The sequence below is a fragment of the Lissotriton vulgaris genome, unplaced genomic scaffold, assembly GCF_964263255.1.
Source record: "Lissotriton vulgaris unplaced genomic scaffold, aLisVul1.2 SCAFFOLD_1463, whole genome shotgun sequence".
NCBI lineage: Eukaryota > Metazoa > Chordata > Amphibia > Caudata > Salamandridae > Lissotriton > Lissotriton vulgaris.
The window spans coordinates 204,736-228,193 of record NW_028247109.1 but is presented as its reverse complement, the minus strand read 5'-3'; the positions used below and the strand labels follow the sequence as shown (position 1 = coordinate 228,193).

At 45.9% G+C, this 23,458-nt stretch overlaps 1 protein-coding gene across 1 annotated transcript in view; it reads right to left on the bottom strand.

The window, feature by feature from the left end:
* LOC147665634 (small G protein signaling modulator 1-like) overlaps positions 1-23,458 on the bottom strand; it is a 518,897-nt gene that overhangs the window by 307,555 nt on the left and 187,884 nt on the right. The window contains exon 6 of the mRNA XM_086949626.1: positions 10,997-11,064. Within this exon, the coding sequence (XP_086805752.1) occupies positions 10,997-11,064 (68 nt within the window). The remainder of the gene's footprint in view (positions 1-10,996; positions 11,065-23,458) is intronic.

Below are 23,458 nucleotides of genomic sequence, written 5' to 3'. Positions count from 1 at the left end.
GAAATTTGTATATTCTGGAGGAATTTAGTACTTAGTATTGATAGAATTAGGGAGGATGAGGCTATTCGCATGTCATTTGGGGAGGGTAAAAGGGCGAAGTAGGTGTTATTCATTTGTAGAGATTTTAACACACAACCATCGGATGTTATTCGCAATGAAGTGATATTGGAAGATCGTATTTTGGGTATTCCTGAGTCAGTCTTGAGCAATTTCAAATCCACCAAGAAGGGAGGAGAATTTTCTGAGATTCTGATAAACTACCACCTGCCCTTTATTAATGGTTGCACCTCCTCAGATAGCCCTGCTAGGGCAACTTCTAATAATGGGAGATGTGCATTGATTATATCTTAATTAAAATAGAGGGCTGTCAAAGTGTGCACGATAGGACGGTTATCGGAAGAGTGATCATGATCCTGTGGTACTTTGCCTGGAATTATGCCTAAGGGAGGGTGCTATCGAAAATAGTCCAGTGGGAAGGAGGCATAGTTACATAATTGTGGTTCCGAACTGTTGGAAGAGTATAAGATGGAGCAGGGAGAAATATTTTCAAAAACTGCCATTGCTTGAGAGTATATTGATTAAGTATGGTTCTGTAATTTTTTACTTTCCTGAAAATGACAATGGTGCAACCCTAGAAGCCTACAACAAGATGGTAGAGTAGCTGAAGGCTCTGTGGTCTAAGCCAATTGGGCCCGAATACGTCTTGTTGCTTGGTGGGAAAAGGAGCACAAGGGTTACTTGGAATGATGAGGAATGCTATAGTATGAAGGGAGTTGTATCATCCGCCCTAGTACGACACTCTACCCACAAAGCAAATGACTATTTAGAGAGTGTAGGGCTGATTATAAACTCCTTCTGAGAACCAAGAAACTGCTGCACCAACTAACTCTCTGGGATGAATTAAAGGAGGCTGCACAGCCTGCCAAAGAATTCTGGGAATTGGTATCATGGTTGGAGAGGGGCTCAGTGTACATTATAGAAACTTATATTGGGCCATCTGTCTAGACTAGTCACTTTAGTAATTTATATAGCGTCCCATAAGGATCATCACTCAGCTCAACCCTCGTCAACACCTACATGGCCCCCCTTACCGCCATCGTCCAACGGCACGGCCTCGGCATTGTACTCGACTCCTCCCTCCACATGAATCGACAGGTCAACGCCGTGACCTCCAGCTACTTCAACACAATCTGCATCCTCTGTAAGACCTGCAAATGGATCCACCCACAGGCAAAGAAGACAGTCACCCACGCACTCATCACCAGCAGGCTGGACTACGGAAATACCCTCTACGCCGGCATCAACAAGTCCCTAGTCCGCAAGCTCCAAACAATACAGAACACCACTGCCAGACTCGTTTGCGGTGTCCTTTGAAGCGAACACATCAGCCAACGCCTATGGAAGCTCCACTGGCTCCCCATCGAGAAAAGGGTCACCTTCAAGATACTCACCTACGCCTACAAATGCCTACACAACACCGGACCCCAATAACTCAACAACAGACTCACCCCTCCATGTGCCCAAACGCAACCTCCCCTCCACCAACCTCCTTCTCGCCCAAACGCCGCACATCCGCAGAGCCAGAGCAGGGGGAAGATCCTTCTCCTAGACCTGGAACGAGCTCCCCATCGACATCAGACGCATCCCCTCTCTGAACTCCTTTAGGAAGGCGCTGAAGACTTGGCTCTTCGACTGATAAGGAACTGCTGGACCCCCTTCAGCACCTTGAGACCCTCACGGGTGAGCATATAATCCCCCTGATTGATTGAAACCTACAATCCCCCTGTCAGCCAGAGAGAACATCTGCTCTGGGCCTTGTGTAATTGATATCTTAGTACCAGAGATGCTGAGAGCCCAGACTGATGCAAAGAAACACAAAGCTCCAGGCCAAGATATGCTGCCTATTGATATATATTGTACAGAGCCGCATTTGTGAGGTAGCATCCTTACTAAAGTGCTCAATTTGCACTTGCTGAAAATGTTGTCCTCCCTTCATGATGTTCGCCCATTATTGAGCCGATCCATAAGAAAGGCGATTGATCCAGCACATCCAACTATCGTACGATCTCTCTTCTGGATGGTGCAGGAAATATTCTGGGGAAAGTCCTGCTCAACTGCCTCCAGGCCCTACGGTTATATATGATCTCTTAAAAGTTTTGAGTGGAGAGGAAGACATCACTGTACCAAATATTTGTGGACTTGAAAGCAGCTTTTGATTTAGTCGACAGAGAGAAGCTGTGGAGATCACTGGTGGACCTGGGTGTTGATCCCTTGCTAGTAATGGCAATACAGGTCCTACATATTAGTAACAAGACCAAAGTACGGCATCAGCCTGGCAGAGAGTGTACTGTAGCCTTTCCAGTCGAAAAAGGTGTCGTGTTTGCTCCCTTGCTATTTAGCCTTTTTTAAATGATGCAGCTGACTATTTGATGGAATACCCCATAGATATTCCAACTGTAGCTGGGAAGTGGGTGCCAATGAACAAGTTACTTACCTTTGGTAAGGATGTATCTGGTAGAGGCATATTCTTGCCGCAGATTCCTTAACTTAGAATACCCCCAGGCGTCAGACTGGATCCGGATAATTTTGTGCAGCAGCACCTCTGGGGTGGCGCAGTACGGCTCTGCCCTGACGTCGTCCATGGATGTGACGTCAGCGGAGCCATATATGCCCCGCCCCGGAGCGCCAACATCAGTTTTCATAAGACGACATTTCCGCTTCAGAACGTGAAGCCACTACCAAAAACTGTGAAAATATGGGAACAGTGTGCAGAAAAAGAAAAAACAAGGTATGGTGAAAAACATCACCATAGAAAGACAGTGCAAGGCACCGTATATTGTAAACAGGGAGGGAAAAGAACAGAGCACCACGCTGGGAGGGACCTACGCAATTGTTAAGTCCAAAACCTCCCCCAGAGGCAGAAGAAGATACAGAGAATAGGCAGGATTCGAACACTTGGCCTGTGTGAGCCTGTGCCACCAGACGCACAAGACTTACCATTGAGCCATAGCTCCTTGGTGAACCATCACAGCAGCCGGCAGAAAGGCTATATGACAGTGAAGGACAACCAGTCCAGGACCAAGGAGAAGGGACAAACTAGCATAAGGCGTCACCCAAAAGGAGACCTCAGATCCGAATAAGGAATCTACAGAATGCAGCATTGTCAGAGACTGCAACTGCTAGAGTGCAGGGGAGGCAAGAGACCTCAAGTGATTGAAGAAGAAGCAGGGAACGATAGGGGGTGGGTGGTAAAAGAATTAGACCCATATCTGACAACCCAGAGTAAGGGTTGTAAAGGACATATGGCATATGAGCATACTGTCCAATCACAAGAATGGGTAGAGCAGAGCCACAAAACAGAATGTAGCCTTGTGAGTCGTAGTGAAGAGAAGACGTCACCTCGTAGAGGAATAAAGCCACCCAAAGGGAGGCGAAGGCAAGAAACCCAACCTGAAAAGTTTGTCGGAGGACAGGCGGGCGTTTAGGAATCTGCGACTAAACTATGTCTCTACCAGATACATCATTACCGTAGGTAAGTAACTTGTTCATCTGATAGAGATGTCTGGAGGAGGCGGGACTGCAACTGAAACCCACTAAGGTCCAGAGAGGACCTAGCCATCAATAACCTGACCGAAACATGTCGTCAACCAAAGGGCAAAACACAGTGGGGACAGAAATGACAGCGCAGCCAACCACCAGACCCCTATGCTCTGAAGAGAGTGAGAATAAAGGGGAGGCTAGGGCACCACAGCCCATCCAGAATAACACGAAAACCCCCATATGTAGAGGGGATGGGAAAAGGCCAAGCGAAAACGCTTGTGCCTGAGCGAAAAATGCTGAACTTCAAAAGAAGACAAGCAAAGGGGCATGAAGGGTCTGCAGGATCCAAGGTGTCGGCAAGAAACCAGAGCTAGCCACAGCTAAACAGCTCGACCAGTGTAAAACACAGTTGAACCTGCTCCTGTAAAGATACGAAGGCATCAGGATACTGAACCCTGCCCAGTAAGGGCTGATATGGAACAAAAACACACCCAGTAAGGAAACTGGCGTGAAAAGGGAGTTCAACACATCACAAGAAGTAGAACTGAACCTATGGACCCAAAAGACTGATAAGTGGTATGGTGGAGAGAACGGAGACCGCCCCACATGTACCAAGAGTACTGCTGAGACCCTCGCCAGCCAGACATGTGTGAGAGCATTGAAAGGATGCCCATACACAACCAGAAGGACGCTCAAACGCGTCCAGAGGGTGCCTGTAGTACCATAACAGAAGAGCACCAGGAAGCAAGACAGCAGGAATAGCTGAGATGCACACAATAGCAAGAAGGCAATGGGCCACAAACACCGGAGAAGATCTGGTGCGGTAAGAAGACAGGGCCAATACCAAGGCAGAAAAGCTCGCACAAGCCATTAGGAAGAGCATGGCAGAGAAAAAGCCTCAAGAGGATGCTGAAACCCAGCCAAACCCAAGGACGAGGGTATGCTAAAAAGTACCCGCAGTTATACGGAAAGTGGAACTAGTCCAGGCTATAAGCACCATCTGACTCCGGTCCGGAAGAGAGAACAGTCTCCTTGCAGGACAATTAGAAGAAAAGACAAGCCTAACAATAGAATAGTCAGGACCAACTCACGTGTCCTAGTTGCCAAGAAGAGCGGAGTCCAAGGAGAACTTGCTCCATGAGTTTGCAACAGTAAGAATGCCAGTAAAACATAGAAATCCCTGCACAGAAGCAGCGGGATGTGGAGAAAACTGCTGGGGAATAAGCCAAAAGGCCATAACAACGTACAACAGAGAGGCCCACGACAACTCCTTACTGGTGAGAACAACCTAGAAGGTGCTGGCGCCAAAAGACAGACAATGTGACAAAAAGCAGGATGCCAGGCCATGCGAGGTAGATACTACACAGCATAGACCTAAACCAGGAGTCGAAGCACTACAGACAGTAGAGCGATGCAACCCTGTTGGACGCAGTAAAGGGGTACATGGGTCCCAGAGGGATACCCACAAGGAAAAACTCCAAGGGAGCGTACGAAGGCAAAGGCAGACACCTGCCACCAGTCAACACCCTACACATGGGACCCAAAAAGGTCTATTCCGTTAAATGGCATTTCTTGGAGGATCTCTCGAATATTATCAGGGAAGAGACTGTCGCGCATCCAGGCATGGCGGCGCAAAGTCCCCGACCATGCAAAAGCACGGCCCACCGAGTCTGTGTTATCCAGGGAGGAGCGTATTGAAAAATGTGCCGTCTCCTTGCCCTGAAGGACAAGACGCACTATCTCTGGGCGCAATTCCTCTGGAGGAGAAGGAAGAAGGTTAGCCATGGAGTCCCAGAGTGCGGAGGCGCACGAGCAAACACGCATGTAGTGTTTTAAGCACAGATGGCCGCGCCAGAAGAAGCAAAACGTTGTCTTCCACATGCATCCAGCCACCAGGATTCCTGAGTGGGAGGAAACAAGGGCGAAGTGGAGGAGTCTTGTAACCCAAAAGCCGCCTGAATTACCAGGCCCTGAGCTGTAGGGTGGAGGGACAGGCAAAGTGGATCCCCCGGGGCAGGACAGTGCCTACAAGCAATGGCAAGATTAACCGGGGCTCCAGAAGAGGGCGGTGCCCATGTGCAACACAGGACTTCTAATAAAGCACCCCCAAGGGGTAGCAAGGGCTCCACGGGAATAGACTCAAGATGAAGTAGATCCATTAAGGGATCAGGAATGAGGGGTACAACAGGAAGCTGAAAGCCGAGGATAGCAGCGGCCTTGTTGATATTCCGCGCATAGGCGGCCCCTAGTCCAGAAGTCACCCTCGGAGGGGACAAGAGGACATCTGTAGGAGACGGTTGGAGGCTAATCCTCCCAGTTGCCATAAAGAACGGGCCGGGGAACGACCCGAAGGCCATGCCACACTAGGGTCCTGCACCAGAGGTCCCTGACCATGTGAATCAGCAGCTTCCGCAAGGGCTGCAGCAGACACCGGTGTCACCTGACACCGCTGAGGAGTCAGAAGCGAGGAATCCGGTGGGAGGTCAACCTTAGGCATGGACACCGTTGTCGATGAACGCATGGACACCGGCAGCGATGGATGCGTCGATAGCGGCGTTGGTGGGCGCCGTGTTGGAGTTGGCTGGACGTCGCATGCCTCCACTTGGGGTGCTATCTCTACATCGACCGGCGTGGGGCCATGCGTTGCCCTAGATGTGAATCAGGCTTAGAGCTAGGTGTAGGTTTGGATGTCAAGCTCTGCTTCGGGTCCGACGTGGAGACCGTCGCCGAGCCCAGCGTGGAGCCCGCCGCTGAGCCCAGCGTGGAGCCCGACGCCGAAGCCGGCGTCAAGCCCTGCGTTGAGCCCTGCATTCCCGACGCCGGGTCCTCGCATGAAGCTGCACAGGGCTATGCGTTGACTGGCTGTGTGAGCCTGGCGTCGCAGGAGTTGCTCACGCCGCTTCCACCGTCTGCGCAGGAAGCCGCACAGGGCTATGTATTGACTGGCGGTGTGTGCTAGAGCGACCAGCGCGGTCTTGGCTAGGGCCCAACGTCGTCGCCTCAGCTCCGGTGTCGGTGCATACAGCCCTGGTCGGGGAAGGATCCGCCGACGTGGGCCCGGCCTGAGTACCCTCCGCCTCTGTGGGGATCGAAGGCGTGCCAGGGAGAGAGGGAGACTCGAAGTAGGCCTGAAGAGCCTCCATTTGGGCGCTCCATCTCCTGGAAGCAGAGGGTATTGAGGAGGTGACCTCCAGGCACCCTTAGCTTACCCCTTACGAGAGGAATGAGCGCCAGCAGCACGCCTACAAGAAGTGGACCTCAGTGGATGCTTGTGGCTCCGCTTACCTTTTTTAGGGCGCCGGTCGCAGGAGCAGCCTCGGGAACGAGCCCCCCCCCCCCCTGGAGAGGGAGAGCGGCGACGAGAAGAGGCTGGGCCGGACAGCCGTGCAACCAACAGCTTCATACGGCATTCGAGTAGGGATTTCGGCTTTATCTGCTGACAGTCCCTGCATTGTTTGGAGTTGTGGTGCACACCAAGGCACCACATGCAAATAAGATGCGGGTCAGTGCCAGAAATCTGACGCACACAGGCCTCACAGGCTTTAAACCAGGAGGGCATTGCACACTGTTCCAGTACGACACCAAGGGTACCGAAAAGGCCCACAATTAAGCCAGGAAGTGCTGGTTTTCCAGGATCCGCGATGTGATGCGGGAAAGAAGAAAACTGATGTTGGCGCGCAGGGCCGGGCATATATGGCTCCACAGACGTCACATCCATTGCCCCCCACTCCCCCACCCCCGGCGCGCAGAGGTGCTGCTGCCCAAAATGTTCCTGATCCAGTCTGATGCCAGGGGGTATTCTAAGTTAAGGAATCTGCGGCTAGACGTCTCTATTAGAAATTATTATACGCGGATGACGCACAAACAGAAAATGCTGCCCATAGGCTACGAACACATTTTGTGGAGTATTATGACAGGAAGTCATTAACCCTCCCCCTGTTTTAAACCTTCATTGAAGGTATTCCCCTGAATAATGTCAGGCAGTTTGACTATTTGGGAACTCGATTTACAGAGAATTTGCAATGGTGCAGCCAAATACCGAAGGCTACGCTAATTTTGAGACAGCGGGCCGTAGCAGTTTTAAAGTTTAGACATCAGAATGGTGCCAGAAGTATTAGAGTTATTTTACAAATATATAAGCAAAGGGCAGTGGTGGCCACACTGTAAGGTGCAAAACTATGGGGTTTGGAATGTCTGTCCACTCCAAATAGTTGAGAATAATTTCCTCCGAAATTTGCTGGGGCTTGTGCCAGGTACCCCTCTAGCGGCACTATACACAGAGCATAATTTTATTCCTAAATCAGAAACTATTGCTCTCAGGCCAATTCTTTACTGGGTAAGACTGGTAAGAAACCCTAAGACCACAGTTTATTGAGAAACCCAAGTGGCGGTCACACCTAGCTGCTCCTGCCAAGGCCATATATGGTCGTCACATGTACAAAAAATATTAAAGGAACTACAGTTGATATCTTTTTGGGAAGCTCCTAGTAGTATTAGAAAGGATACTGCTGATTTGATTAAAGAACGGTGTCATGAATACATCAATCAATCAATCAGGTGTTTGTTAAGCGTGACTACTCACCCGTAAGGGTCTCAAGGCGCTGGGGGGGTTGGGGGGGTTGCAGGTTCCAGTCCATCAAGGAGGGGACAGTCGAAGAGCCAGGTTTTGAGGTTTCTTGCTAAGATGGGGAGCGATGTTTTCTATCTGAGGTGGAGTGGAAGGTCGTTCCAGGCTCTGGCCGCGAGGAAGGAGAAGGAGCAACCTCCCGATCTGGTCTTTCTGGTGCGGGGGACCACGGCGTCGGAGAGCTAGGATGATCGTAGGGTCCTTTGGGGTGGGTGGAATTTGAGTCGGCTGTTCAGGTATGCTGGTCCGGTGTCGTGGAGGGCCTTGTGAGCGTGGGTTAGCATCTTGAAGGTAACTCTAGCTTCAATGGGGAACCATTGGAGTGTGCGCAGGTGCTGGGAGATGAGGCAGTGTCTTGGAAGGGTGAAGACCAGTCTTGCAGCGGCGTTTTGGATGTTCTGTAGCTTGCGGGTGAGGTTTTCTTTATCCACAATAGAGTGCATTGTCGTAGTCGAGCCTGCTGGTGACTAGGGCATGAGTATCAATCTTTATGTGTTCGAGGGAGATCCATTTGAAGGTCTTACATAGGAGGCAGAGGGTGTGGAAGCAGGAGGACGGGACAGAGTTTATCTGGCGGTCCATTTTGAGCTCTTTGTTCAGGATGATTCCCAGGTTACGTGCGTGGTCCATGGGGTTGGGCGGGCTTCCGAGGGCAGCGGGCCACCAGGTGTCTGGGATGGGGCCCATGATGAGTACTTCCGTTTTGTTGGTGTTTAGTTGTAGGCAGCTGTTTTTCATCCATTTGGCAACAGCTTCCATGCCTTCTCGAAAGTTGTGTCTGGCGGTGTTGGGTTCGTTGGATAGGGAGAGGATGAGTTGGGTGTTGTCTGCGTATGACACAATGTTGAGTCCGTAGGTCCTGACAATGGGAGCGAGCGGAGCCATGTAGACGTTGAAGAGCGTAGGGCTGAGGGAGGACCCCTGGGGGACTCCGCAGGTGGTAGGTGTAGGGTCCGAGAGGAAAGGGGGGAGTCTCACCCGCTGTGTTCTACCGGAGACCGGAGAGGAAGGAGCGGATCCAGTGGAGGACTTTGTCTTGGATTCCTGCGTCGTGGAGTCTGCGTATTAGGGTGCAGTGAGAGACTGTGTCGAACACCGCTGAGAGGTCGAGGAGGATGAGGGCTGCTGTTTCTCTTTTGTCCAATAAGGTGCGGATGTCGTCTGTTGCGGCGAGGAGGACGGTTGCCGTACTGTGTTTTTTTCTGAAGCCGGATTGGGAGGAGTCGAGGATGTTGTGCCCTTCTATGAATGTGACGAGTTGGCTGTTGATGGCTTTCTCGATGACTTTCGTTGGGAACGGGAGCAGGGGGATGGGTCTGTAGTTTTTTAGGTCGCTGGGGTCTGTCAAGGGTTTCTTCAGGAGGGGGTTGATCTCAGGGTGTATTCAGTCGTCGAGGAATGAGGCGGTTGCCAGGGAGTGGTTGATGGTGTGGTAGAGCGTGGGTGCAATAGTCTCAGCGGCTCTGTTAAAAATGTGGTGGGAGCAGGGGTCCGTGGGGCCCCCGGAGTGGATTCAATTCGCGTCATCAGTGTGTCTTCGGTGGTGAGGACTGTCCAGTTGTCGTTTGCTGGCTTCAGGGTGTAGAGGTGGTTACTGAGGGTTCGTTGTGTTGGTTGTCTTCATCAAAGTTGTCGTAGATGCCCTTGATTTTGTGGTGGAAAAAGATGCTGAGTTTGTCGCAGAGGTCTTGTGAGGGAGGGATGTCGGTGGACTCGCTGGTGGGTTGGGCGAGCTCCTTGATGATGTTGAAGAGTTCTTTGCTGTTGTGTGCATGAGTGGAGATTCTGTCTTCAATCACTTTCATACATGAAGAAAAAAACATGCTGGGAACTACAGCCGGGATCTCTTCTGAGCAATTATTTCAGTAACATCTATGGCCGATCGTGCCCAGACTATCTAGACATACTATACACTGAATTAAAGCGAACATTGTACTTAAGATTCTGGCTAGGTATCCTCCTAACCAGGGATTTCCTTATACGTATAAATATATTTGTTGGCTGATCCAATTGCTGTGATTGTAGCTTTGGTGGTCTGGACAATCAAATCCATTTTATGCAGTTCTGTAAAAAAATATGCAGCCGCCCGGCGGAGGTGGCTTTACCACCTTTTAAACACTATGTGGTCAGATGTGCTAAACTAGCAATGGTGCTACATATTAAACCAGACGATATGAATGTGGTCACATCTGTAGCATCATATTTATAGGTTATGTGGCCCTGCTAGGGAGAGGTGCCCTCACCACTAGGAATATACTGAAGTAGGTAAGGGGTCTATCAACCTGGTTGTTTTCCATAATTGAACACACTTACTTTATGCACAAGTCTGCACTGCTTTTATGCACTGCACTTTAACTCCCTGGGTGGGTTGACAAACTGTTTACATCTGAAAAGATGATAATTCCCAAATGTTCTAATGTTTTCTAATTGATAGAGATGCATAAGTTTTATCTTATTCAGGATGTTGCCTAAGGGTTATGTGTACCTTTTCCATTGCACTTGCACTTTACTGTGTCTGAAGAATTTAAACATGCTCTTTTTCTTAGGAATATGCCTTTGATGAAAACACTTTTGTTAGCATTTCATTGTACTTGTTTTTTATTTTCTTCAATTAATTTATTGATAGATTGCTGTGCTCACGTTTTTATTGACATGTTATCATAGTGCACGTTTTAAAAATATTTTAAGGGTGTCAAGTGAAACAATAAATAAATAAATAAATACTGTAACACTGAAAGACATTTAATCTGAGTAAATTGACATGGAGGACAGGCAAATCGTGTCTTTTTGCTCAGCTTTCCACCTTTGCATTTAAAGAAAGATCCTTACCCTGTTGGTGACAGTGTAAATACACAATTTCTTCTAAACGAATAGTCATTGCATAGTCCCAGTAGACACTAGAAGAGATTAAAACAGAAGTTCTATTTAGTTTTGTATTTACATTCAAAGACACGTATTAAACAATATTGTTATTATACTGTCAAACATTAATGATCAAGTCATTTGGCAGGGGCAGTCTTCCATGAATACCACCCCCCCCCAAAAAAGTGCAAGTAAGCCATTTTTGTAAAATTATAACCTACATTCACAAACCGCTGTGTCCTCCTTAGCATTTTTGTACAATTGCCTGCATTGTTTTGAAACTGTTTACCAATGCATTTATTAAGTCTTTTGCTATGGTTAACTTGCAGTGTCATTAGTGCAAACCATTGAAATGAAATGAAAAATGAAATGAATGAAATGAAAATGAATTTTGTAAAGCGCAGAATAGCTGCCCGGAGGCGTCCCATTGCTTGTTCAATTTGTTTAAAACAATACTATTTGTGAAAATGTAACATACAAATTACTCAAGAACAGAAATCTATCTATCAAGAGAAGCCCAGCAATCTATCTGTCTGCCACTTGCAATGTTGTAACCACTACAGATTAAAAGAGCATTGTGTGAAATTTCACCACAAATGAGCACAATTATTTTTCACAACAGACCACTCTAAGAAGGAAGATGAAATTTCCGACCAAAATAATGTTTTAGTTTATTCTAGGTCTAAACCTCATACACTTTGCAACAGCAATATACATTTGTAATAAATGTACACAGCCATAAGGATATATCATTATTAGAACAACACTACAAACTATTAAAGCCATTAATAAAAAAATAATGCTGAGGTGGGAGTAGTTAGTAGTTATTATCAGACAGACTCAATATTCTGTAGGGAGATTCAATGACTGCATCCTTTGAGTACCTGCTCACGATATATACTACCACCCCATATAGTACATTTGTACCTGTGATAGAATGTATAAAAATGGTTGCAGTAGTCCTCCTTCTTACTTAGTCGATTGTTCGCTACGCAAATACCTCAAATCAGTATAGTAGAAATGTTAAGTTGCACATTTAGCAGTTTTCTTTTGCATCTTGTGTCCAGAGAAAATTATTATTCCCCAATGGAAACCCTGTGTTGTTCACTACAAATAAAGTTTTCGATGAACCCTTTCCAATCCCTGCATAGAGACACAAGGCCACTCAATAAGACCTGGTAGGCTGGCCTCCACACGTATGGCACAGCAGAGGTAACCAAGAGACAGGCAACATACCTAATGCAGAGTTCCCCCCTGAAAGGGAGGGGAAATTCACCAAAAGTCAAAGTGATTAGGAAGGCCGTTATCAAGCAACCCACAACCTGCTTCAAACTTCAAAATCTTCTAGACAACACACCAAACTGTTTCAGAACTAAAACAGCACTTATCACGATCATCAACGTCATTCAAAACATCCTGAACCCAGGAATACAGCAGCCCTCATCCTTCTGGACCTTTCTCCGGCCTAACACTGTTTCCCACAAGACCCTAATCAGAAAAGCCTATGAGATTGGCATACAAGGATCCACTCTCAAATGGATCTGTTCCTTCCTCATGGAAGACCCCAAAGGGTCAGGCTTCCACCCTTCAGATTATTTTGCGGTCTCCCACGGGTATGGTCTCTCAACCCCTCTCTTTTCAACTTATATGCATGAAACCGCTAGCCAACATCGTCCAATCACAAGGCATCACCATTGTCTCCTACACCAATGACACCCAACTCATCCTCTCTTTGATATCCTCTCTATGCAAGACCATGATCGTGGGATGCGAATCAACTGCCTGAAACTCAACTCTGACAAGACAGAAGTACTAGTCTTCGCCAACAAGACTTCCTAATGGAATTTCACCTGGTGCCCGTCGGAGCTAGGACAAACAACCACACCGACAGACCACACAAGAAATATGGGACCATTTTAGATGACAAGCTCAACATGAAGCTCAGGTCAATGCAGTGTGCACCTCCTGCTTCCACATCCAACGCATGCTGCAAAATATCTTCAAATGGATGCCTCAGAACACCAGACAGATCGTCACACAAGCACTCATCACCAGCAGGTTGGACTACAGCAACACTCTCTACGCTGGAATCTCCAAAATCTTTCTACACAGAATACAGACCATCCAGAAGTCAGATGCAAGATTCATTCTCGACCTCCCTCTGCCGCACCCACATCACACCGCATCTCAGGAAGCTTCAATGGCTCCCAAGTCACAAGTGCAGCCAATTCAAGCTTCTCACGCAAACATGTCAAGCCCTACAAAACACAGGAGCAGCTACATACACTTTCACCAACCCACCAGACACCTGAGCTCTCTGCCTCACTCTCACTCGCACACATGCCCCAAATCTGCAAAAGAAAAATTGAAGGTCGCTCATTCTTCTACATTGAACCCAAGACATGGAACGATCTCCCTCAAAACATCAGAGCCACAAGAAGCTAGAGACCTGACTCTTCATACAAGCACCTTGGGAACACAAACCTACATACCTTGCCCAAGCGTGTGCATACACTCTCTGTGATTACTGAGCTATACAAATCAGCAGAACATACAAACCCATGAATTTGGGAGTGAACCAGATCTTTTTGGTCACTACTAAGGATGCTGCCCAATTTCTTATCGATTTTGCTGCACAGTTAAGATTTAGCATTTTCTGATGGTGATCCTGAATATTTTATAATTCCTTGTATAATGCCTTTTGCATTTTGTAATAAACCTTTATAGTTTTATCTAAATTTCTGATCTTGAACTCCCTTTTTTGAGTAAATCCTATGTAATTGACTCTATATTTTTGAAATGCTGTTTTGACTCTTGTCTCTTAGGACAACTGCCTCTTCACTTTGCAGTTAACACCATCCCAGATGTACCACTGGTATATAGATTTCCTACAGCCCCGCGTGCCTACCGTTTGCGGTACTAGAAGGTGGGTTTAGAATAAGAGAGGAGAGTTCCTCTGTTAATGATTAATTTTTGTCACTGATCTGTATTTTTCTCTATATTTCAGAGAACTAAAACTTGATTATTTGCTGATTTTCGATGCTCCAGTGCTGTTCCTGAACAAAATGCAATGGACAGAGTGTTTTGATGAGTTAATGATATATTGTGGGATTTGTAGCTGAGAATGTCGTGTTTGAGAAATGAATTGTTATACTGCATGTGAGTTCTTTGGTTTTGCATTGTTGATCCTTGGTACATTTGGTGGTTTATTTATTGTGGTTCTGATCTATTTGACGTATTTTTAATATTATGTCAAAAGGAGATTTAGTTATATTGTTTGCTGGTTAAGGTAATCATATCTGTCGTAATCCAAGACCTCAAGATATTGCTGCTGAACGTATCTGCAAAGGTAGTGTGCTCTGAGGTGCAGCATTCACACTGTGATTTTTCTTAATTAACAAGTTCTCTTTTAGGGGATGCATGACTAATTCAGGTTGGTGTTATTTGCTCTCTTTTCTGCGCAAAAACATAAATATACTAATCAGGGGTGAACTACTGCTGGACGGGAATCTGCCTTAGTGTAACTTGTGAATTAGTATTTTGAAATACTAGTTCCTCAGTTTTTTTCTTTGTTTGAGTTGAGCATACAAGATTTTAATGTATTTGTGTGTATGTGGTGGCTAAAGTCATCTGTGTTGATTCCTAATTCATGAAGTCACTATGTCATTGGTTGAATGACAATGAGAGCCGTGATGGGATTGGTGAGACGACATCAGGGGTTGTGCTCGTAATGGTTAGGTGCTGCTACAACCGCATTGTAATTGGTTGACCTTTCCCATAGTCGTTCAGGGACTGGCTGTTTGCACATTTGTTTATTTTGTGAGTTTTGGGTTAATTTTGAATGAGAATAATAGGTGTTGTATTGAAAAAGTCTAAAGTCCCTAGTGTACCTGTTGTGAAAGGAGAGGAGATTCTTTCTGAAGGTTTATCTGCATTCCAAATGCTGACAGACGTCAAGTATTATACATGTGTGGTTGAAAAATAGGCATGAATATACATCTAGTGACAAGACCCTGAAATTCACTATAGAGGGTAACTTTAATACAAGAACGTTTGAGATCCTGAAACATGGAATATGGCAAACTGCACCTACACAATTTGAAGCAATACATGAAAGGGATCGAGTGGACATAGAAAGGAAAAGAAATAGAGTGAAGAGTCCTGCTGCAATTTTGGGGACACCTGCCTTAATGGAACTCTGCCGCCTCGGGACTCTTGCCGCCACCGCCACTGACGGGACTTCACTACCCGGCAGCACCTGCGCCGCACACGCCGCCACCGCACTGAGCAAGCACCAGGCGGCGCTTATAAGGCTTGTAAGGCTCTGGTAGAGCGGGAGCCCTGCTGCAACTTTGGGGACACCTGCCTTAAGGGAACTCTGCTGCCTCAGAGGTCTTGCCGCCCCTGCCTGGACTTCACTACCCGGCTGCACCTGCGGTGCACACGCCACTAACGCGCTGAGCAAGCGCCAGGAGGCGCTTATAAGGCTCGCAGGGCCCTCGCCTTGCCGGGCGAAGCCTGGGCCAAGGGCGGGCCCGTCTGAGCCCGTTGGAGACCGGACGAGGCCAGGCCCCCCCTCTAAATCCACCGATCTAGAAAGAGAACGTGCCACGTACTAGGAACTTATCGGGTGAAGGCAACGTGTAATATTCAGTTGGTTGGATTTGCCAGTGACGAGCCAGGAGTGGTACTTTGAGGTTGGGGTTTCTCTCCTTGTAGATGCGGGTCTAGGCTGTCTCTATCTTGAGTGGCGTGACCTAAGATAGTACCTGGGAGCTCCGTACGTCAGGAAGGACTTTAGTGCAGGTACTGTCAGTTTTGATATTTATCCGGTATCGGCTCCATGTGCAAGTTAGGCACTATCTGGATATCCCAGGGCTTGCTTCCGGAAGTGGATGTATAAATTTTAAAGCCTTGGAAACGATTTTGATGGTGTAGCAAGAATCTATTCTTGCAAGATATAGGCATTGGAGAATTTTAATGTGCTTGTTTGCTCAGAAGACGCTAGTTGTAAAATAATTTGTATATAGTATACATTTTTAGCTAAGAGGAACATTTCATATCGTGGCTTATATAGATTTATGCACTCATGTTTACTCTCTTAATGCACATGCTGATTATATTGAAATTGTTATCGCTTATTTGCAGGGAGCTGTTGAAACAACTACTGAAAGTTATTTATTGGGTTAAGAATGAGAAGGCGTAAAATTGTTCCAGGAAAAAGCGTGGTAGGAACTCTAGATGCCTTCTTAACGAGGGCTGAATCAGTTCTTAACAATGACATTTTGATGACAGAACGTAGGTTATCCCTGGAGCCTTTCGCAGCCCAAGGTAGGCTCTCTCTTACCCCCGCGTTTCCTGCAGCTTCAATGACCCCAAATCAGGTTTTACAGCAAGATCAGCTAAGCCAATCTCTTGTAGGAATTTCGGTAACACCAAATATTGCTGTTTCTCCCATGCTTGCCGAGCAGGACTCTAGCCCAATCAAAACTAAAGTGAGAACTAGAGGGCAGAAAGCTACGAGAAAAACTAATCGCCCAAATAGTTTGCCTGGGGTAGTGAGGAAAACCCGGGGTGTTTTGAAATCAAACAAACCTGTGATAAATCCTCCAAAGAGAACTAAGGATGTAGACCCTTCAGCAGGCAAGGCTTATACTTCTGTTCTATTTCAAGATAAGGTAGGGCCAGTATCTGGAAGCAGATTAGAGGGTGATTTCTGGGGTAAGTTAGAATCTATGTTACATATAATAATAGATCCCATTATGCAGAAAATAAGCTGTGTTGAAAATAGGCTGTCTAGTCTAGATAAGATGGTGGTATCTGCTCCCTCAGTGAAATCAATGGCAATTTCGAACATACCTACAGCTTTAGCTACTATGGAAGGGGGAAGAGCAGGACAAGACAGGGTTGGAGGAGATTCTGATGCTAGGCTATCTGCTACTAGTAGGGTGCCGGTTGTGAATGGTTCAACCAATCCAAAGTCCGTTAGTATAGGTCCGTTAGTAGGGCCCCCTACCTGCAGAGCCCCTACCTGCAGAGAGATAAGATACAAGAAGATAGACCTGCATGTGGTAGCCCTCCCTACTATCGACCTTCCACCAGAATCAACTCCATATGTAGTGATTCTGGGGAATGTTCCTGCATTTCCACCGGGGAAGAGGAAAGATTATGACCAGCTCCTGAATAAAATAAATCACTGATAAATCACTGATATACACAAAACACCATGATTGGCCCGCGTATACTTAATAATATACTTATGGCACGCAGGGTTAATTGGATTGGGGGCTCACGTAAACAAGGGATTGGTGACTGTATTATAAATTTTGATAATCCCCATATAGCTGGTAGGTTACTTTCCAGGGATTTCAGCCTGACCACCTTGGTAGGCTCCGCCATTAAGATACTACCCTTTGGCTTTTTCTATAGGCCGTCCATCAGCAGGGATGAGACAATGGTTAGCAGGGGGGAATTAATAGATGGGGTGGTCACGTAAGGCCATATCCCAGTTTCCATTCTATTCCCCGGGTTCATCCACTGATACCTGCAGATAGGCGGTTTGATACCAACCGTAGTATAGCTTTACAGAACAGGTTTGATACCTTGTCTGGCATGGAAGAATGTGATTGACTGGGGGGTCCTATTCTAGTAGGGCCCGAGCAGGGGGTATCGACCCAGGAACAGGAGGATGTAGCCGTACGACCATTAAGGAAGTCCCCTAATAACTTCTTATCGTGGAATATAGTGGGGTTAGCAGCGAAACTACAGGATCCTAGATGGGTAGCTTTTGTTAAACAATGTCAGGTAATTTGCCTACAGGAAACATGGTCGCCAGATGGTGACCTACTCCTGGAGGGTTATAAGGCCTTTTTTGTTCCAGCTAGACCATCCAGGAGTGGGAGACAAAGGCGGTTTAGCTACATATATTTCTGTGGCTATTAACTGTAAATTACAGTTAATGACCATCTCTCATCCTGGCATTCAGGTGAAAACGACCAGCAAAGGAGGTATGAGTTGGTGCATTGTTAATTTTTATAACTCTTTTTTGCCCCCAACAGAGTGCAGTAATCGATTTGCACTGGGAGAAGCTATAAAACAATAATTGAATGCTAGTCTTCATAGTCTTCTGGTAGCTGGTGATTTCAATATACACCCTTGTGGCGAGCCTTTTACGGCTTGTATGTCTGAATTAGGCTGCCCACGTATACAAGGATTTCACTTTGAACACTCAGCCCAAGGTGAGATGTTAAATGACATGATTAATGAATTAGACTTGGTGGCCACAATGTCTTTAACTGCCCCATGCACCAACTTTACCGTGCCCACATTTAAGGGTCAGGGAAAAGGATCCTTTATAGATTTCATTTAAATTCCGTCCTCACTACAGTCATTTGTGAATAACTTTAAAATCTCAGGGAGCTAATTTAGTGACCATAATCCCCTAACGCGGTATCTGTCAGGCTTACTGACAGATAAGGGTCCGGAGGAAGTGGATCTTGGCCTACTACGACCAACCGATGGTAGGCGTAGATTAAAATGGTCTCAAGTAACTCCATAAAAATGTTATGATGAGTTTAAATAAGCATGTAGCAATGAACGGTCCCTCTGTTTAGAGGAGCGGTCTAAGTGAATAGAGATCTTAGATGCCTATAAGTCCATTATGCATAAGGTGTCCATGCTTCTATCCGCCCCAGTAAAACGACATGTTAGGTCTGGACCCAGATGGTTTGAATCCCACTGTTCCAAAGCTGCAAAAAGGTTGAGGGAAGCCTTGTTAAAAAAAAACAGAAATCAAACTGACGTTATAAACTGTCGCAGGGGGTATAAGGCGGCACTCACCGTTCAAAAGGAAATACTAAAAGATGAAGCATGGAGGGAATTGCTAGAATCTAGTACCCTTAGAAATGGTTCGAAGTTTTGGGGCATTGTGAACAGGCCTCCGTTTACTCAGGAAGGGGGGAGGGCCTTGAATCCTATATAACCGAGGAGGAGTGGGTAGCACACTTTGAATCTATGTTTGATAGCTGGCATGGGCACAGTGACAGTGCGCTTCGTGATACACATGAGGCAGTAATAAAATCCGAGACAGGCGAAATTTTGGAAGGTATAATGGGTTTAACGGCAGGCAAAGCACCTGGGATCCCCCCCAGATCTGTTTAAGTAAGATCCCTCCTTTTGGGCGCCAATACTAGAATCTGTTTTTAGCGCGGCAGCACAGCATGGCTGTCCTGAGTCGTGGGCAACATCTACAATAGTTCCTGTTTTTAAAAAAGGTGACAGAAATAGCACTCTGTGTTACTGACCTATATCTTTCATTGATTCAATGGTAAAGGTGGTAGGTAGGATCCTTCTTCAGAGACTGACATCTTGGGCTGAGGAACATATGATTTTGTCGGAAGTCCAATACGGCTTTGTGCGTGGTCGGTCTATTATAGCTCAATGTCTTAACTTATTTTTGATATTGAGCAAGTATACCGTTGCACGTTCTGGGACCATCCATTTGGCCTTCATGGATCTGTCATCGGCTTTCGACTGTGTCAACAGGAGGAGGTTATGGCAGTCCATTAAGGAAGCGGGGAGTGGATAATAGTATTGTTAACTTCCTAGAGGACATGCACAAGTCCACTAAAGCCAATGTTAGTTTTTTACAGGATTTGCGGGTTACGAGGGATTTTTATATTAAAAGGGGAGTCCAGCAAGGCTGTATATTTGCTCTCTTTTTATTTAACTTTTATATTAACGACCTGGATAACGTATTAAGGGTAACAGGTGCTTATTACCCTAGTGCAGGACGGCGTGTAAATATTTATTTCCTGAAGAAGAGCACTGCTTGTCATCGGACGCTGGAAGCACGGGTGCAGACAGAACCCAGATCAGATTCAGGTGCAGCAGAATGCAAGTCAAAGGCAGGCACTGTTTGTTTCCCCAGCCTAACAGACTATGAGTAATGTGCAGAATCAGGAGAAATTCCATACGAATATGCCTGTAGCTCCTGTGTTGCAGCCACACATGTGAAACAAAATGACATACAATCCAGTGTATCAACCAAATCCATTGATTTTGAGTTTTGGATGCAGTGAATTTCGCAATGACTGTGCTTGAGACAGGACGTGGATTACATGCTTTGTGCAGTCCTAGAAGCAGCCCAGATTGTCCCATATGCAGATGGTGGTTGAATGGGCAGCCCATATCATTCATATTCTATACTTGTGCTAACCGTTTCACCGTTCGTTCCATGGAGATTCCAAACCTGTGCCTCTCTGGAAGAGAAGTCCAAGTTATGGGAATAAGCAACACACAGATTACTAACCAGCTGTCTGCTAATACCCCAGGTAAAATATGGTAAATGGAGAAAAGTCCTTAATTCATACTAAGATTCAAATTGTGTTAATTTTTGTGGCAAGGACTTGCTTTGCAAGATGAATTGTGTAATTAATTGCACACTGGATGGTGACAATTGAAACACATGATGAAGATTTAGTGCTTTAGTGTAGGCATTGGTCAATGGCAGACACTGGGGATGATGTAAAGGAAGCCTGCATTGCTTACACCAGAGTTTTCCTTTTTTCACAATGGGTGGGGGTGAACCAGAATGGCTTTTGCTTCACTCCCCCTTCAACCCATCTGTGACATCAGCGCTATCTGAGACAGGCTGAGGTAACAGATGAGTAGCACCAACGCCACAGATTCCCCCTGGAGGTGGAGGAGCCAGCAGGTGAGTGCTCTCTCTGCCATCTGTTAGGGTTTTAGGGGAACAGAACGCCTCCCCATTTTTTCTGGAGGCACACTGGAAAGAGGAGAGTCCAGGGATTTCTTTGTTTGGGGGCGTGTCTCATTGATCTTGGTTTGATCCACTCCTGTAGAGGACACCAGGCCCAGCTAGATAAGCAGGGCAGTGTTTTTTTTGGGACAAGTGAGGAAACTGAGTGACAGGAATGGTGATGGAATTCAGCTGATTCCGGAAGTTTCAATCACAGAAATGTAAAGAAAATGCATGATTTTAGACAAAGTTTGAGGTTTGCAGGGCATTGTGGGTAAGCAATCCTCTTGAGATCCAAGGCACCCCACCTTGGAATCCCCTGGGTGTTTACTTTAAAAAATGTGTATGGTTGATAGGTTTCCATGTATGGTGGCAGAACAAAGCGCCAAATGCTACAGCTACCCCTCTAAATGACCTCTCCATGTTGCACTGTAGGGCCTTTTGTTTGGCGGTCTCTTAGACCACCCACACATGTGGGGCACTATTCTTGTCGGGAGAAATGTGGGAACTCACAGTGGAGAACATCTATGGCTTACTGCAGATTCCAGAACTTTCTGTCGCAGAAATGTATGCTTTAAGTTGTAGTTTGAGGTTTGCAGGGGCTTCTGTGTGAATTTGTCAAGTGAGAGCCACGCTAGTCATGCCCCCCTGGATTCCCTTGGTTGAAAAGTTTTCAAACATGTGTAGGTTTGCTTGGTTACCTCAGGTGCTGGCAGAGCCAGGCTCCAATATCTACAGCTACTAGATCGAAAGGCACTAGATCTACTCACACAAGTAAGGTGCCATTTATTTCGGGAAACATGGGTGAATGGTGGGTGATAGGAAATATGTGCCTCCATGCAGATTCTTTATGTTTTCATCAAAGAAATGTGAGAAAATTTGAGTTTTTAATCAAAGTTTAGGTTTTGCAAGGGCTTCTCGAAAGAATAGAGCCACATAAGTCAACCCATGCTGGATTCCTCTGAGTCTAATTTTCAAAAATGAGACGGTTTGCTAGGTTTTCGCAAGTGCCGGCTGAGCTTGGGCTCAAAATCCACAGCTACCCACATTGCAAAAAACAGTCCGTTTTCAGTGAACAAATTTGATGTGTCCATTTTGTGTTTTGGGTCCTTTTCTGTTGTGGCATTAGGCCGGCCTACACAAGTGAAGCACCATTTTTATTGGGAGACTTGGGGGAATGCTGAGAGGTAGGATATGTGTGGTTCTCTCCGCTGATTCCAGAAGATTTCCTCACAGAAATGTGGGGTAATGTGTGTTTCTAGTCGAAGTTTAAGGTTTAATCCAGCAGCAGTAGCTCTTCTTGATTGTCTAGTCGGTTGCAGTTGTTTGATATGCAAATAAAAAGAGTGAGGGATTTGTTATCAGTCATACCTTTGTTGTGTGTGTCCCTCATTCAGTTGAGAGTTTGTTAGCTTACACTCAAACTCAGCATCTGATAATACAGCCGCCTCACAAAGAGCAGATAATACTGGCAACTGAAAACATTTTGATTAAAAAGTGCAATATTTTGAATCTTGAAATGTTACTTCCGATTCCAAACAACAAATATGGTGATGAAGACCTTGACTGTGACTGCATTTATGTGACAGAGTTGTGTGCCATATCAAGGCTAGATATTAACGGTATACTAACTTTGTGGATGCTTCTTGTCTGAAAGATTATCAAGGGATTACTGAAAGCTGCTTACACAATCTGCCCCATTTCTGAAATCATTGAAGCATCCTACTTGCTTGGTGTGATTTCAGCCCAAGTAGCAGAGTTAATTGGTCAACCACAGCCTGCTGCTTAGTCATTTTGATTTCATGAAGCTTTATTCGGTGCATTAAAAGAACAATGACCATAAAAGCACATAAGCAAAATGATACATAATTATACAGATAAAACAGGATTAAAAATCATGCTTTTCCTAAGCTGCATTGACTTACATAAAAACGTGGCAATATTAAAACATTGGTCCGGAGAATTCAATTCATAAATCAATTTCATAGCATCATCAACATTAAAAATAGCATATTTTTTAAAAATTGGTTTTAGATAAACAATCCTCAAGTTCATATAGAGAGTACAAATTAGCATAAAGTGCAGGGTGCTCTGTTTCGAGTGACCATCGCATGGGCATGGTCCAACTGGATGCTTTTTTCATTGTGGGAAAGCCACCAATCAATGGGCCAACCCAAGTCTAGGTCTAGTCAGAACAAACCTATGAGCTGGTCTGGTTACCTGGCTCAAGTACAATTGGGGCCCTCACTTTTCATATATTTATTGTACAGAATAACTGAAGTGAGGTGTCCACTGGATGCTACACGTTTTTGGGCTCTATGCATCATGAACATTTGTTTCATGTCTGCCTTTGAATAGTTACTAGCAGAGCCTGGATCAGCCACTATATTGAGTCCATATATAATTTGAAAACTGTCCACAATATATTTGAGCCATGGTATCTTATCCAATTTGAGACAATCCCCAATGACAGACTGGTTAAAGGCTCTCTCTTCCTTAATCCAGATGGCACGCCATACCATTAGTGGCCTAAACAAAATTAGGTCACTTATGTGGGCAACCCCAGCTTCCCTATGGATCAAATCAGTGGAGGCTGATGTGGGAACACATAGCAATTTTTTAACAAAACAATTTTCCTCCCTTTGCAATGAGTCAGTGTTAGTATAGCC